This window comes from Amphiura filiformis, chromosome 19, assembly GCF_039555335.1.
Source record: "Amphiura filiformis chromosome 19, Afil_fr2py, whole genome shotgun sequence".
Classification (NCBI taxonomy): domain Eukaryota; kingdom Metazoa; phylum Echinodermata; class Ophiuroidea; order Amphilepidida; family Amphiuridae; genus Amphiura; species Amphiura filiformis.
The window spans coordinates 11,901,137-11,918,519 of record NC_092646.1 but is presented as its reverse complement, the minus strand read 5'-3'; the positions used below and the strand labels follow the sequence as shown (position 1 = coordinate 11,918,519).

Here is a 17,383-nt window from a genome sequence, read left to right as displayed (position 1 = left end):
ACAGTGAACATGAAATATCAGCGCCCATAAACCCAAGTTAGTAGCTAGTTAGTGGAGGCCGTCACGGGACTGATTATTGATTATTGAAGTGCCTTATTATTTTGGTCAGAGCAGCCCATGATGCCCATCACCCAGGCGGAGCGTAATTAAAACAGGGGAGATAATAATTTCTCGCTTTTAAACATTTTAAATAAAAATCCCTTTAGGGACCGCTCATTATTAATGCGGGAGGGGGGCCGGGAGAATGTTGAACTTTATGGGTGAAAAATACCTAACCCCCCTATTGCGATAAATCAATTTCACGTAACCCCCCCTATTGAATCAAACAAAATCACATACCCCCCCCCCCCCTGAAAATGCCCTTCAAGCAAACTTAGATATTAATTCAGTCACAGAGATTGGGGGTGATGGGTGGATAACAATATCTTGAAGTCATAGGGAATCCTGCTCTTTTTGGCGACAAAATAAGTGTATCAAAAAAACATCAAAGTATTCCAATATCTCTTTAAGTTATGACAAATTGTGTAAAATGTCTATCCTTTGTCGAAAATAATTTCTGTGTAGCATCGAGAATCATTTACATAGGATTTTGGAGACAAAATGTGATAATTTTTTGGAGATACAGAATGCTAGAACAAACAAAATTATATTTTTCTGGAAAGTGTACAGCGTACGCTTGGTATTCCTACTGATTTCGATACTGAAATAATTCTTAAGATGATGTTCTTTGAAGATTTATGTTGGCATTTCTAGAGTCTGTCATTATACTAGCAAACATGTAGGTTCATTTCGCAATGTACAAGACAAGCCAAGCGCAGTGTTGTAACTGCGCCTGGATGCGTACTAGGGTCTATTGATCAACGTATTATTCATGCTTGCTCAACTGAGGATAATTTGTAAACCAGCAACTCGCATGGTACAATAGAACAATAGACCCTTCAGTGCGTTGGGACTGCCCGTATCTCTGCCTAACATTGGTTACTAAGTATTTGCTACTCGGTTATTTGCTTTACTGAATCGATTTACTGGATTAATTTCCTGTTGACTGGGATTAATGCCACACAGGTCGAATCGCCTTTGCCATGGACCGTGACTGCATCATCCTAAGGATAACCACCATTTCCCTTCTCCTCTGTTCATCCTCCAGTGGGCTGCCGTTGACTTTGGAGGTCGTAACTCATCCGCCTTCACTACCGATGCTAACTACTGATGCTGGCTCGCTAGATCCACCGTTGGTCTTCACCATAACCCTGGCTAGAGAGGCTAAGGGGATACCAAGTGCTTGCCCAGGGCACTGCCCCCAAGTCTACGTAAAGGGGGAGGGTGTCTCACTGTCCCTCCACGGGCCCCGTGCCGTGTATCCGTATATAATGCTAATCTTATTTTTTATTGACTAACGACATTTGCTTTGTCGACAATATTGTTTTGAGGTCAAGTGTCTAAACGGTCACTGATCCCTAATTGGATTGCCATTAATTATTTTTTTTGTCTTGCTATATTATGATTCCTCCCCTTTCCTTCAGGTGACCTTTACTGGCCCATTGTTTATATCGGGTATAATTTTGCAATGTAGACCACGGGGAATGTTCGACATAAACTGTGTCACCAGTGTGTTGATTAAACTCGGTAACCATAGCAATTCAACAGAATATATTACTTATGGTACAGGAATGCCAAAGGTACGTAACTCAATACGAGTCAACAGTCTGAATTCATATCCATAAACTCAATTAACATTGTATAATTCACTTGCAGTGTGCACTCGACCAATTAGCTTGAAACAATATGTTTCTTCACCTAATTATTTTGTACAAGCCACCTAGATTTAGTCATTCCTCTAATCAATCAACCGCAATCCGCAAACAAGGACAATTACTAAAGAATGGCAAACGAGACTTTCCATGCCAAAAACCACTTGACGACCTAAATCAGCCATCTTTTAGGCAGGAAAAGCGCAATGCCATTAAAAAGAACAAACGACTGATAAAAAATAATACAATCATGAACTTAAAATAGCAAAGAAATACAATTGAGGCAAATTATGACACGTTGAGCACTAGGTAGTTGTCCCTTGATGGTTTATTGTAGGCACTGCCATGCCAGACAAAGGTCCAGACATGCTTTGGGAAGACATTCCACATAATCGGGGGGTACAAAAAGCGTGATACGAAAATAAGTCTAATTAAAACTAATAGGCCTATACCTCTTATTTGACTTTGAAAGTGAGATTTTCTAAGTTTGCATATTACATCGCATATCAATTACCAACGGTAATATAATCATACCTACTAATTCGTTTCTTACTGTAATAATCCTATATGTTTCTCTGTCACAGATATTTAATGTTAATCACCAGGCGATATATGCATACGATATTATATCATTTGAAAGCGTCATAGCAGCTAAGTTGATTGAAATACAACCTCTCACCAGTTCATCAGACACCTTAATTTATATGAGATTTGAATTGTTAACTTGCGAAAATGCTGACAGCACTTTAACACTACCAACTTTCAGTAAGTTGCAGTATTAAGGCGAGGCAATCCTTTTTCGATGCAAATTGTTGGCGGGGAATATAAAACAATTTATGTATTTTTTTTTCAATAACTTACACAAGACCAAATAAACACAATGGGAACGATTGCTCGACTGTAACCATCATTTATCAGTGGGAGCCGGTAGCCTAATGGATAAGGGGTCCGTCTAGAGATCGGAAGGTCGTGGGTTCAATTCTCATGCCGGCACATTCCCTTGGTTTTGTTTTCAAGTTGGGTTGTGTGTCGGTCGGGATTTGTGTTTGTTTGTTGTCATGTTTAATTGTAACACTTTGGGTTGGTAAACTGTTAATTCTTTTTAATTACATTTGAAAAACATACTCCCTCTGTTGAAGATAATTCCAAAATCTTCCACAGTGGCAGTGTGGATTTTAACTGGAGTAGCTCATTGTCATGTAGGCCTACATAATGCTCTGAGATTATTGACATAATAGAAATAAAACTGTAGGATCGTAGCCTAGAACTAGAATGTGATCTGCAGCTGCATGGAAAAAACAACGTCCATTAAAGGTCCAAAATCGTTGGCCTGGTCAACGGGCAGGTTTGTGCAGGAACTAAATGCCAACAATTACTAAATGTTTATACTACAGCCTGTCTCAAAAAAAAATGTGCAAGTAAAAAGCGCCCTCTTTGGCAATTAGAAAATACCGTTGTGACAGGATGCTTACATCAACGTCAAGGGCGTAGTCTTAGCTCTCAAATGCCGTTTGTTCTGTTCAATTTACTTGTTTTAATCTCGAGATATGCTTAGTTAACGACGAAAGGGTAAAATCACATTTGTGCCACTTTTACTAGGGAAGAGGATTTACATGTAAATCAGTGATAGCATCAAGTTTATCAAGGGTTCCTTCGTGAAATCAAAAGAATGCATCAATTACACAATACAAATTTTTTACTGTTTTTACTTTTTTATCATGATGCAGGAATAATGATTATCTTTTTCTACAGATTAAAAGAATAAATATTTCACATTCTGCTGTAACTTTAAATATATGTGCACGTCAATGATTTTATTATGGTAAATACTGTTCTCTTAGTCACTCAAGACATGTTAAAAGACAAACAAATTAATATTGCACACTAAGGTCCGTATGCACAAAAGAGTCAGACAGGGTCTAAGGTTAGACCTGGTCTAACTGGAATTAAGTAAATGAACGGACCTTTACTCTTATTTCCTTCCTAGAGTAGCTATCACATTCTAAAGATTTTAATGCAACGTTCAAAATAATACAAAATAACTTAAGCAAATGTAAAGAAAAATCAAAATGTCCTTTCTCATGGTACTAAATTCCAATTAAACCAGGTTTAACTTTAGACCCGGTCTAACTCTTTTGTGCATACGGACCTTATAGGTTTATATTACTTGGTGGGAGAGAAATTAGACAAAATAATGCATGCGCGCTGATGTTGATGCGAATGATGCGTCTAATGCACGAGCCCCGAAGGGGAGTGCATTAGACGTATCAACTTCAGTTATCATTGATGTAAAGCTGTCTTCCTTAGTAAAAGTGGCACAGTTGTGATTTTGCCCTTTCGTTGTTAAATAAACATATCTCGAGATTGAAACAAGCAAATTGAACAGAACAAACGGTATTTGAGAGCTAAGACTGCGCCCTTGACGTTGATGTAAGCATTATGTCACAATGGTATTTTCTAACTGCCTGAGAGGGCGCTTTTCACTTGCACAATTTTTTTTGAGACAGGCTGTATGATTTAGGCAGGTAACCTTGTCCTTACATATCACAATGTTCTTTTAGATGGTTAATAGGACCTTGGTGAGTTGGACACTTTTATTATCATGGACTATGTTATGTCATAAAATGCTGAGCTTCTGTCCCGGACTTCTGTAACTCTTTATGAATAAATCCAGATGTGCTGTTAACCATTTAAGTTCTGATCCTGAACAATTATTTATGTTACCATGAGCCAGAATGATAGAGACCCTTATGCAAAAACATGAAATATTGCTGTAAAAGCGGCTCTTATATTCTGTCATCATGGTCATTGTTATCGGTCATTTTTCAGGTCTTTGTATAACCCCACTCGGAATGGAATCTGGGGACATAGCAGATAACCAAATTACCGCTTCATCGGAGAATTCAGGCCTTTCGTTGAAAGCGCCAAAGGCTCGATTGAATTCAGCCCAGGGCAGTTGGTTTGCTGGTACTCATGACGTCAATCAATGGATTCAAGTAAATTTCGCTGTGCCACATGTGATCACTGGTGTTATTCTTCAAGGAAGATACTTTTATCACCAATGGGTTAAGACCTACAAGGTTGAGTACTATGACGGTTTTCACTGGCAGTATATATTAGATGATACTACCGACGGTGTACAGGTAAGCGAATTAATTAACATTCTGATATACCGTAATATCAGAAGTAAAATAATAAAAAGAAAAAAAAACAACAACCAAAAAATAATAATAATAATAATAAAAAAATAATAAAACCATCGCTGGCTACAATGGTCCACTCTTCAAACAATAAAAGTTGATTTTCCCCGGTTGATTTTATCGTTTTAGAAAATGTATCAGGATGGTGTTCGATTAGCATTGATTAGGTATTAAAATAATTGGCGTGAAGCATTTGCCTGTGGAACCAAAGTGGAACACTATCATGATTAGGTAGCAAGAGGTAGAATTGGAGATATGCAATCATGAGATTTTCTAGCGGCTGAGTTCTGAATGCGTTGAATATCATAAAGTAAATTATCTAAATGGCAAGTTGATCAAGATATTGACGATTTGTTTAAAAGAACTGCTAGCTAAGAGATTTCATTATATCATTTGCCTTTCAAAATGTTTTGACAGTTCAAAAAGTTTGTATTTTCCCATTATATTAAGGTGTGGTTATTAAGGTGAACGTAAAAAAAACCCCAAAAACCAGCAAATATATTGTCAACAAGAAAAATAGTCGTTTTCTAAAGAGAAACGAATAATAAACACTATTTTCGTTTGTTATATCTTTAATGGAAAAAGGAATTTGACGGAAATACGGATAAAGACACTCCAATGACCACGTATTTCGATCATCCTATCAAGGCAAGATACATCCGAATACGTCCGCATACATGGAATGGTGCCGTAACTTTGCGTTTCGAGCTGCTTGGCTGTGAGGGTGAGTCTTTACCTGGGATGCTAATATCACAAAACTCGAATGATCTTTCCACATGCTGTGAGTTCCTGTGCTATCCACAGCAAGTTGTTGTGCTGCTGGGCCCAGCAGGGCCCAGCACTTATTGTTTGATTTCAGTTTTCTGTTGGTTCTATTAGTAATTCATTTAAGAAAACAGAAACTTGTAAAAATGTTGCAAAAAAATGATCAAAATGGTTATGACAGACAGGAATACTAAAATTGGCCTGTGCAGATATCAGAAATATTGTGTTGATTTTGCATTTTAAGGTAACATAGGTATATGTTTTAGGAAAATAATATTTCTGAATCTAGACTAGGAAGTTTTGATGGTTCTCTTCACTAGCACACTGAGCTTGGCAGGCTATGGGTTCTATGGGCAGACACACCGGGTACCATACATGTTCAGTATCTGTGTTGTATGGTCTGTATCTCTGCATCTGGTGAGAGCTACCTGCTGAGTAGTGACCAATGAATACACATGTTCCTTGACCTTAATCTGTTCATGTTCTATCATAGTGGTCTGTCTGTGGTGGTCTGGTATCATACAATATGTGTTGGATAATTTTAAACTTCATGTAAACATGTTTGACCATGCAACATGCAGCATAGCTATTTGAGGAAGACCCGTGTTAAATAAATAAACAAGATCACTAAATTGAAGATGGTGATCAAAAGCTATTGATGCACACATATTTTGGGGCTATTTTTTATGGTGACACAAATGTCAAAACTAGAATGAAGCATTAGGGCATACGTAATGATTGGATTTTGTTACTATGAATATTTAAACATTCACTTATTGGCTTTAAATGTGCTATTTTGGGGTTCAGTTTGTGTAGGCCTGTAATATATACTGGTACTTTTCAAAAAATAACATTTCTCGAAATTTTACTTGTTACTTTGTATGCTTAAATCCTCAAAAAACAAAAAGAGCTTTGAATTAATCTATACTATAAGGTGCAAATGTCGGTTCCAACTCATGTCATCCAAACCTGGTGATAATAATATTTGAGTAGGGGACAACATGTGAGTGGAGATATTTGAGGTCAAAGGTCATTTAGGGGTCAAATGAGGTCATTGTTGATTTAGAATAAGCGATGGGGAAATTGCTCTCCTTTGTAAAAGTTTTTAATGTCAAACATTACCTAGTGATAATAATCTCTATGTAAGGGAGCATCAAGTGAGTGAAAATGTTTTGAGATCATAGGTCATCTAGGGATCAAATTTTAAAATTGTTCGTATTGGGCTTTAAGTAATGAATGTAAACCTGAGGAGTAACAACATAAAGAGCATAAAAGTATAAGAATTGGAATGGAACTGATGTAAGGAATCCAACTGAATCATCAGTATCTGGGAAAAAGTGCCTGGTTTTGAGGTTTGAACCAACCGAATCTTTGCACTTCAAATAATTTTGACCTTTTTTTATAAAAAAGAAATATAAAGTTACTCATTGTGAACAACCATGTCCCAGCACATCCCTTTTAAAGGGATTTTTATTATGGGGATTATTATTAATGCTACGCCCGATTTGTTACCAACTTCTTTCGCATATATATGTTTATAATTATACAGACCTAAATTACGAGACAAATTTGTGCAGTAAATATATGTCCTGCATCAGACACACAATACAAAACTAACATCATAACAAGTAAAACCTTATTCCAAACCAATATTTGGACTAAAAAGCTGGGGTCTCGTTTTCGTTTATGGTTTTCGGATCTCATCGTTATTTTGAATTGATAGCCTGCTAGGTGAAATAAACCTTATTATATTCCAGTCTTTTGTGGCTCACTAAAAAATTGACAAAAATGTATTGTTTGTAAATTTCTGACATGAAAACTCGAGGTAAGAGGCTACAAGCTTATCTGGAAAAATATGTATCTACATTGTCACGGTCTTAATTTCGCGAAAAATTTCACGGCTTTATTTACTATAAATCGGGTGATTCAAAATCTAGAAAAAACCCGCTGTAATAGAAAATATCATTAAAAAGAATTGTTGCATTTGCTTACAGTACACCCCAATTATTATACTTATTTGAATAAAATCAACAATATTTGTAGCTGCACACGTTTTCACTTACCATGCGTGTAGTGTGCAGGGTGTCCCAGAAAAAAAAAACCCGAGTGAATAAAATTGAACGTAAGTCGAGAAATAAACATCAGAATCAAAAAAATTAAAATAGCCTATTTTATTGAGCATCACATACGAAAATTGTATTCAATTCAGATGACTGGTTGCGAAGAATTTAACTATTACATAATGCAGTTCATTCCAAGTTAGATCAACAGGCTTTTTTGTCATACTCGCTCACCGCTTCCTAAAGTTTGTGTATCTCATTTAATTTAGTCCACATCATAAAAAAAAAGATTAAAAAAAGCGCAGTGATTTATAGTGCGCTACGTACAGGCACAACGCCTAAACGTTGATCCACAAGCCTCAGCACACTTTACAGGTTGTCACTACGGCACAACATCATTCCATAAACCAATTAACAACAATTCAGGGATTTTGCTGCTACAAGAGCGCACACCCTAGACTTTCTACCTTCGCAACCAGGATCTAGCCTTGATTTCAAGGCGTAAGTGCTTCTAAGATAGTGGTTTCTACACAGATACTACTCTCTGAGATCTTTTGTCATTACATGCCACAGTTTCCCCGGACTACCAGTGTTTTCATGGTTTTTATAATATTAAAAATAATATAGCCACAAGTCATCTATGGTCAAGCACTATGTCTATGACCATATGTCCAGATATGTCAACTGTCACTCTTTCCTTCAGTTCGGACAACAGCAAGAACTCCTTGAAGGCCTGTCACTATATAAAACAGCTGGAGGGGAGGGATATTACATATCACACCTATTAATCTTCAGCACTTAAAAAGAGATTAGGGCAATTAGCAAAGATAACTAAAGATTATTGGCACACGACAAATATTATAGTATAACCAGCATCATTGATCAGGGACTTTGGACACTGGCTGGGTATACATGTACCAATGGATAGAATGCTAAGTAATTTGGTATGTATATAGGCCTATTCTAGTAGGCCTATTTTAAACATGTTTAAGAACTGTGGCTTGGCGATGGAGTGACCAGGGCCATATAAACAAAACAAAAGAACAAGATATCATATCACAGACCTCAGGTCCGAAAGGACTTGAGCAAGTCTACCAGGATCAGATCCCTGAGTTTTGTACGGGTTACAACGAGAATTCAGGGAATTTCAAGCTAACTCAATTTTTCACGAGAGCATACAAGGCACCGCCAGCAACCTCTCGCACCATAGTCGGGCGCCTTAATATCGATTGAGCTAACTTGACTGCTTTATAATTCGATGGTATTATGTTATTCATGCTTTCACTGAATATGAATAATGGTTTGTCCGAGAAAAGCTTTCCAACTTTAATTCTGTAGGTTGTGCAAATAATGATATATATTCTAACTTTCCATTTGAGCCAAGAATGGCAATGTGTGTTTGCAGCTGTACGTGTGATTTTTGATACCATGCAACATTAATGTTGAAGTTTTACTTTGCATTAGAATTTCATGGAAATATTCCAAAAACATTAAGAATTTTTTTAAAGCCAGATGCAATTCTTTATGCAATAATTCTTTATGCAACATTTATATCAACATTAAAGAAAAAAGATATTTTCAAGTAGCAAACATCATCTTACATGCAAGCTTTCATTGTCAATATCGTGCAGGTTTTCAAATTTGAACAAAACCTAATTAAATGTTTTACAAGAAACAGATTGTTTAAAAATACTGAAAAGGATTTAAAAAATATGAAGCCCATTGACAGTTAACCACTAGTGTGCATTGTGTTGAATGATTTTTAACTTTCAAACTTGGAATGAAGTGAATTGACGCAGGAGTTATGTAATCGTTCATTTCTTCGTAATCAGTCAACTGATTCCAGTAAAATTAGCATATAATTCAGGTAGCCTGAAGCATGAAGCAATTCCTGGAGAGGGCAATCCCTCATTTGCATGTGACGCTTTCTTATTTAAATTAGCCATTGTGTTATTGCTTAATATTTATATGTTATGGGGAGCACTTTACACCACCAGGTTGGGCAAGTCATGAATAATTTAGCGTTGTGAAGCCAAATAAACTTATTATTTCCCAGGCTTGAAAAAAAATTACAGGCAGAGGTGGGAATCGATCTCAAAACCTCCCGGTTAAAAAGCACAGTGCAAGACCACTAACCCAGCTAAATATCTGTTGTGAGACGTGTAACATTAAATCAGTAATAAAAGAAGTAGATTCTTATTTTGGGCTCAAATTGTAGAAAAGGGGAAATATTTGTCTCTGCTCTAATGAAAATAAAAATTGAGATCTTTAAACAAAATGTTACAGGCTCTATTGAAAAAAAAGATTGATATCAAAATAACTTTAAATTCATTTCACGAGGCGGCATTGTCACAGACGAACACTGTATACGCTAAAAACTAGATCCTCACCACTAGACGACGTCGTAGCACAGTGGTAGAGCATCAGACTGGTGATGCAAAGATTGTTGGTTCACGTCCTCCTGTCAGCAATGTTTGTTTTTGTGAATGCAATGCTACGATACCATTTGTTCAAATTTTTCTTATTTATTTATTTATTTTTTTATTTATTTATTTATTTGTTTATTTGTTTATTTATGTAAATAATTATGCATGTATTTATTTTGTTTAATCACTCACTCACACTCTTTAGAAAAAAGTGGGCTCTTGGTCGATCAGTTCATTTATTCATTGTTTGATGGTTTGATATGATATGTCTATTGATCGAAATTGAATATCATATAATTTATTCATATTCATTGTTTGTGAATTGATTGATTAATTAACTGATTGATTGATTTGTTGAGCCGGTGCAAGTGAGTGCGTGAAATGTTAGAGGTGGGTTACTTGAACAAGCCTTAATAATTATAATAAATAAATAAATAAATAAATAAATAAATAAATAAATAAATAAATAAATAAATAAATAAATAAATAAATAAATAAATCGCTTTCCCCTCTCAGCCTGCCAAAAATATTGTGACCACCCCCTGTTGGACATTCAAATTATTGGGATCCCAAATAATGATTAAATACATCAGATTTGTAGATGTAGGCCTACAGTAAAAAAACTTTTCTTTTTTAAACTAAACCGATATTTTACTCATTATTGACCATGGTAGGCGAAACCGTCAATAGTGATTAAAGAATTTTTGTTCAAAATAAATTTCCATATCATAAGCGTTTCCGGACCTTTACTATTACCCCCCCCCCCCTCCCCCCAGGGGGGGTACTCACGTACAAGGTTTTCCACGAAAAATCTTTAGACATGGGTCTCCCTTTTAGATTTTCCGTGCTATGTGTGAAAAACATGCCGGAAAACATGTTGCTTTTACTATTTTCAAGCTCAAATCCTTAGATATGGGTCCTTACTTTCCTGGCAATCCTTAGATATGGGTAGGGGGCCTACCTATTTTCGGTAAAATCGTGACCCTTAGAAATGGTTATGGGTTCAAAATGCTCGACCGCACATCTCCGTCGAAAAAATAATCCAAGTACTTTGGTTATCCTAAGCCTTTTAAAGCGTTTAAAGGCCAAAATCGCACCCCTCTCACCCCAATTTTACCCTCCCCAGGACTCATAATTATTCACAGCCCCTAATAATCTCCTAAATTATTCAATTGTTTTTTTCGATGGGCCTAAACTCCTGTAATATGCATGCACATATTAAATACAGCAAGCTACATTCAAATTATACATTGGACGATGCAAGTGCTATTCCAGAAACGCTGCACATCAGTGACATCACTTAATTAATATTACTACCGGTAGTGAATAGCAAGCTTCGAAGGTTGAAAGTGCGCCCGCTTTACTACCTGAGAGCAATCCGGTAGTGGCGTTTCAATTTATTACGTGTTGGGAAATCCACAAGATCAAATAGAACGGTGAGTGATGATTATTTACTTGTTTTTAAAAACAAACTTCTTAGGCCAGTAATTAACTACGTTCACGGCCGACAACTATAGTTTGAATGATATTTATTATCACACGAGGAAATAAAAGTCAAAAGCGAAACAAATATGGCGCCTCACGTGCTTCAGGTCAGGTCAGTGGTCAAGGTTTTTTATCGCTTTGTCGCTAGCTGAATATCGTATCAAATTCAAGTGATACACTACCGTCGTATTATTGACACCAATTCCTAATTTCGACATTACTATTGCGAAAGGTTATTCCATTATCAAATTAGTAGACTTTCTGTAAAAAACAAATCACTGGTGCTTGATGGGAAATACTAGTGCGCCATCAGCGGATTGCTCCCTGCTCTGCTAGCTGGCGCACTTTCAAGCTTGCTACTCGCATTGAACAGGCAGAGTTCGCAAAACTAACGGCGTCGTTATTTGACAACCCTAAAAGGGATCGAAATTAATTATTCATAACCGATCGATAACTGGCCTCATTTTCTAACTAGCAAACCAGCGGGATTTTTCATAGGTTTGCGTTGATAATAGAACAACCGTGAAGTTAGTGTCACCCCCTTGCCTGAAGTCAGGGAGCTTGCCACTGGTATTCTGGTATCCAGTACTACCTGTTCCCAGAGTTGGGTGGGTGGCGACAACCGTCAACCCTGTCAGCTCTCAACTAGGGGACTGGTGAGGAAGGTGGCTGGACATCCTGATGGAACGAAAAATATGACCCATTTTTAAGGGCGTATGAGCTTAAAGCAATATTATAACATTTTCAAAAAAAATAGATTAGCATTTCTTTGTCATAAAATGTTAGCTTTTACTGTCAGATATATCCTTTTTTATTTTTGAGCCGAACAAGTACGGCAAAGCAAAGAAAATTGGAATTTACTACCAGCGCACATGTCGCCAATACGTACCACTCCTTCGGTCATGTTGTGGTACGACCCTTTGTTGTGTACATCACCGTCGCGCACGCCGTACATACTGTGTGTTATGAACATCGTGTATGCGTTCGACTAACAATTCCATCGTAATAATAAAGGGCTGAATCAGCCTTTTATTCAAAATCTCTGATTTTGACAAAACTACAGCACCTAGAGTCTTGATTTTTGCAGGCTATATTGGTTTAATAAAGTACAATTTAATCGTGTAAAAAATGAATTAAAAAATTCAGTGAGGGCGTCCTCCTCAGCAAATGTTATAATATGGCTTTAATGGAGAGCCACCGGCCATCTAGAAATGGTGGAAGGCAATGGAAACCACCACCATTTATTTTTAATTTTATTAAAACTTGAATAGGTCCCGGACGAAACCTGCACCCAGTCGGAAAAAGTCTTAGGCGATAAAAATTATATTACTAAAAAACAAAAGAAAACCCAAAACTCTGGGATATTTTACATATATTAATTACATAAGTAATTTCCAATTTGGAAATTTATTGGTTACTACTAAATTGCAATACCTTATTTAATTTCAAATGTGACATGTATACTAATTAGCATGCCAATCATCCTTTGATCTAATCGATGATCTCCATGATGCCGTGGATTATATTGATTAATCAAACTATGAGAAGATTGGTGATTCAAGTCATGTTGGCTTTTAATATAAACTTGCATTTTAATTAAGGGATCTGGAATGAGCGTTTTGAGCGTTTCGACAGTATTTTTTGTGGGACATGATAGCACATCAGACATATTGAATTACATTCTGAATACGAATAATGTCTTTCTGATATATAATAATTTTCATTTTTGGAAATTCCCGATATAATACAAATTTTATGACAAATTATTAAAATTTGATATTTTTCACATTTTGATATATAACAGTCCTCGAAGTAAATTTTATAAATCTAATGATATATTCTTAAAGTCTATGTAGCTGGGAGGAAAAGCCGACGATCAATTGAAAATTTTGACCTTTCATATTGAAAATATGGATTTTTCCCCCAAAGACGTAATTTTTTGATGTTTTTGGGAAAAAATCCACTTCTTCAATACGAAAGGTCAACATTTTCAATTGATCGTCGGCTTATTATACCACCTACATACACAAGTATAAATCATCAGATTTATAAAGTTTACTTCGAGTACTGTTAAATATCAAAATATCAATTTTATTCATTTGCCATAAAATGTGTATTAAATTGCGAATTTCAAAAATCTAAATTATTTGATATCAGAAGGGCATTCTTCGTATTCAGAATGCAATTCGATATGTCTGATGTGCTCTAATGTCCCAAAATAAATACTGTCCAAACGTTCATACCCTTAAACATGGCAAAAACATATATCATTGTTATCGTTATGATAAATATCGTTGCTTTCTAGGCTGTATCTGAAAATTGTTGATTATACTATACTACTGAGATATTATGAGACTAGATTCCAAACTCTAATGCAATTTCTTGCCTAAGAAGTCCGATTAAAATTACAAATTAAATTAAGCTTAAAAACCCCAATGCAATTTTTTAGCACATGTTGAATTTCGTCAAATTAACCAAAAGTCCCGAACATGGATTTAAATATCGACGTAATGATAATACAATTTTTGGATTAATGGGCAACAAGAAGATATATTTTACAAGATAGGTACGTTTTTTTTACTCAAAAAACATTCCTGAGTGACACCACTTGGCCGCCATATTGGTGAGGGCAAAAAAATTGTCCTCACTGATGAGTAAAAAATTAAATCCGCCACCCAACTCTGTATGAAGATATATATTAAAATTGGGATTTCAAGTGGGCCTACTCACATCTACACATTTCTCTTAATGACAAGAATGTTGAAAACGGCAAAAGTTGATGAACATGTTGAATGCGAATGACCAGGTTTCGAATGTACTGCTGGTCCAGGTGATTCCATGAAGGAATTGAACGACTGGAGTTAACTACCGAATCTTCAAACTGTCACCAGATTGGACATCTCTGAGACCATCTGAAGCAAGCTACAAACAAGAACGTCAATGACAACACAACACTGCAAGGGTTGCCGAAAATACTGCAACGTGCATGGAATCACCTGGACCAGCAGTGCATTAAAACCTGGTTAACAGAATGCAGAATCGTTGCAATGAGGTTGGTGAGAATGAAGGTCGACCAGCATATTACTAAAAATGAAAACAAAACTTTCACAATACTCAAGTCACTTTGTTATTTTTAATTGCTATTGCAGCAGAAAGAACTTTGTGATGCCTGAATGATTATCATGAAAATAAATTACCAGTGGACGCACGCTAGAAGAAAAATCAAGGTTTCATCCCGGGAATGGAGAACAATCTCCTTATAATACAAGTTCACTAAAAGTGTTTCATGATGCCATGCAACACGATTAAAATAAGCTCCAGGCCATTTGGAGAATTTCCTTTCATATGGGTTTCTTGTTATATATAGTTTTAAGTTTAAAAATTATTGTATTTCCTGAACAGATACCAAACCGTTTTCCATCGTTGTTCCTGCTGGAGAAGGATATGTAGTTGGGGAAGCTGACGGCAGTATTGAGATCACTATTACAAGAACGTGTCTACCCAACTGTACAAACGCAGGGGTAATTGGTAAGTTACACTTTTAAACTTGCAGCTAAATTCTATCAGCATATAGAAAGAAAAACATATCACAGCCACGATAGGGGTTTGAAACTTTTATTTTTGGGGTTGAGTAAGCAGCCCATCTCATGGTTGCTACCCCTAGTACACCAACCCCGTAAAGTCCACCCTGACGTTCAATCCTGCTGGTCCCGTGGCTGGTTTTGGTATCCGCTTACATGCCGTGTGCACACCTCAGCAAAAGAAGTAACGACTCAGTTTTATAAGCTTCCATTATTCAATAAAACAAAAATCCGAAATAATACATTTTATTACGGAAGACGTCTTCTTTAATTTGCTACCCCAGTTATAAAACATACCTGTGTGATATGACACGATATAACACACTTTAGCGCGTGCGTGTCGACGCGATACTCGTACGCGCTATTTGAACCAATCGTAGGTGCATATATAGCAACAACGAGACTGATAGTAGGTATGTCACAGTGGCTGCGCAATAATTCTGCCACACTGTGCATGCAAGCATAACAGTGAATTAAAAAGCGCGCGCATCAAAGTCGGCTGATTTTTGGAAAACATCAATGTCAAAAATGAATTTCCTTAGTATGTTCCATTTATCCCAATTGTTTGTAATTTTAATATATGGTATATGAAACCTTTCTGAAGCTACCATTGAATCTGACAAAATTAAATTTTGCTTTGTTCAAGAATTACTGCCTGTTTAATGGATTTTTTGACGATCGCTCATAAATCAGTAAATATAGGCCTATTGAAATAGTCTGATCTACCACCATTTAGCTAAAATACTAATCTTTCTTAGCATGTAAATTATTTCCGTCTACATTGAATGAAACACTTGAGGAACACTAGTTAAAACATAATATTACCAAAGATATTCCATAGGGAGTAGTTTTCCAAACCACAATAGCTTTAAGCCATTGTGTGTGTCCAAGGCACCTTTATCACCTTTATGTATGTATGTAAGGCCATACTAGTTTTGTATACGCGCTAGAGTGAAACGGCGCTTCCTTTTACCATTTGCCCTCCTACGTTAATCCAGATAACAAAATGTTAATTTTAAGTCTCATTGCAAATGAATTTTTATTTTTACTTTTCGGATTTGGCTTTGAGTAATGGTGACACATACCATGTTGACAGTAAAAAAGAAAATTCTATTCCAGACACCATCAAAATGTCAAATTTTGTATTTTTTCTATTATTTTAAAGTAATTAACTGCTGTTTCTTTATTCAACATCATAACAGGTTCATACTTGACAAATTTATGGTGAATGAATAGACTTTCATTAAAAAAAAAAAAACACCAAAATTACTCATGCCTAATTTACATAATAATATAATATAATTAATTACTTTTTGTGTATTTTTTTTATCAATTGAAAGAACTTCGTATACATATGTGTGCAAAAAAACCCGCACCCTGATATCGTGTACGGTTTTCCACTGGCATCAATTTTGCATATTAATTAGCTGAACATAGTCATTTTTTCAGCTTTAATTTGTCTGCAGATTGGCCGAAATTGCTAAAATAGTACATTTGGTTAATTTATTATAATTATTCAATGATAAATTTTTTAATTTTGTTTTCTTTAACGAAGTCAGGAAAGATAGGCATTTAACCTGTGATATTTAAATTAACGCTGCTTTTTCAAGCAAGCGTCCAAATAAACCGTCAAAATCTCGGAATGTGCCAATTTTGTCATTGCAGCCATTTTGTGGCAGGTTTTATTCCATTTACGAGCATCTTTAAATTGACACTACATCACAATGCATTGACCGATTTCAATTCCGTTTTTTGATTTTTGATGCTTTAATAAAGCTCATTCATGTAGAAGCATTAAATAACCTGTTTCTGCTGCGCTTATTTTTGATGTGATATGCCTACTGATAGAGTTCCTTGTAAAATGTAGGATTTTAAAACTTGATTAAAATTTGGTTTACTTATGATACTATTGAGGGACCAGATCATCATAAGATGGACTGAATATATCTCAGAACTATTTGATGATGAGAGAGGTGAAATGCCAACTATCAATCGGGAAATTGATGGCCCAGAAATTCTGCAATCTGAAGTGCAATCTGTGGTTCACAATATGAAGAACAACAAAGCAATATTATTGGTCCTGGTGAGTTAGGAGTGGAACTGATTAAGTATTTG

The 17,383-nt window shown here is 35.9% G+C and overlaps 1 protein-coding gene across 1 annotated transcript in view; it reads left to right on the top strand.

Annotated features, from left to right (window-relative positions):
* Nucleotides 1–17,383, top strand: part of LOC140140921 (uncharacterized) — a 113,423-nt gene that overhangs the window by 37,634 nt on the left and 58,406 nt on the right. The window contains exons 9-13 of the mRNA XM_072162680.1: nt 1,524–1,679; nt 2,336–2,516; nt 4,581–4,894; nt 5,537–5,675; nt 15,090–15,215. Coding sequence (XP_072018781.1) covers nt 1,524–1,679; nt 2,336–2,516; nt 4,581–4,894; nt 5,537–5,675; nt 15,090–15,215 — 916 coding nt within the window. The remainder of the gene's footprint in view (nt 1–1,523; nt 1,680–2,335; nt 2,517–4,580; nt 4,895–5,536; nt 5,676–15,089; nt 15,216–17,383) is intronic.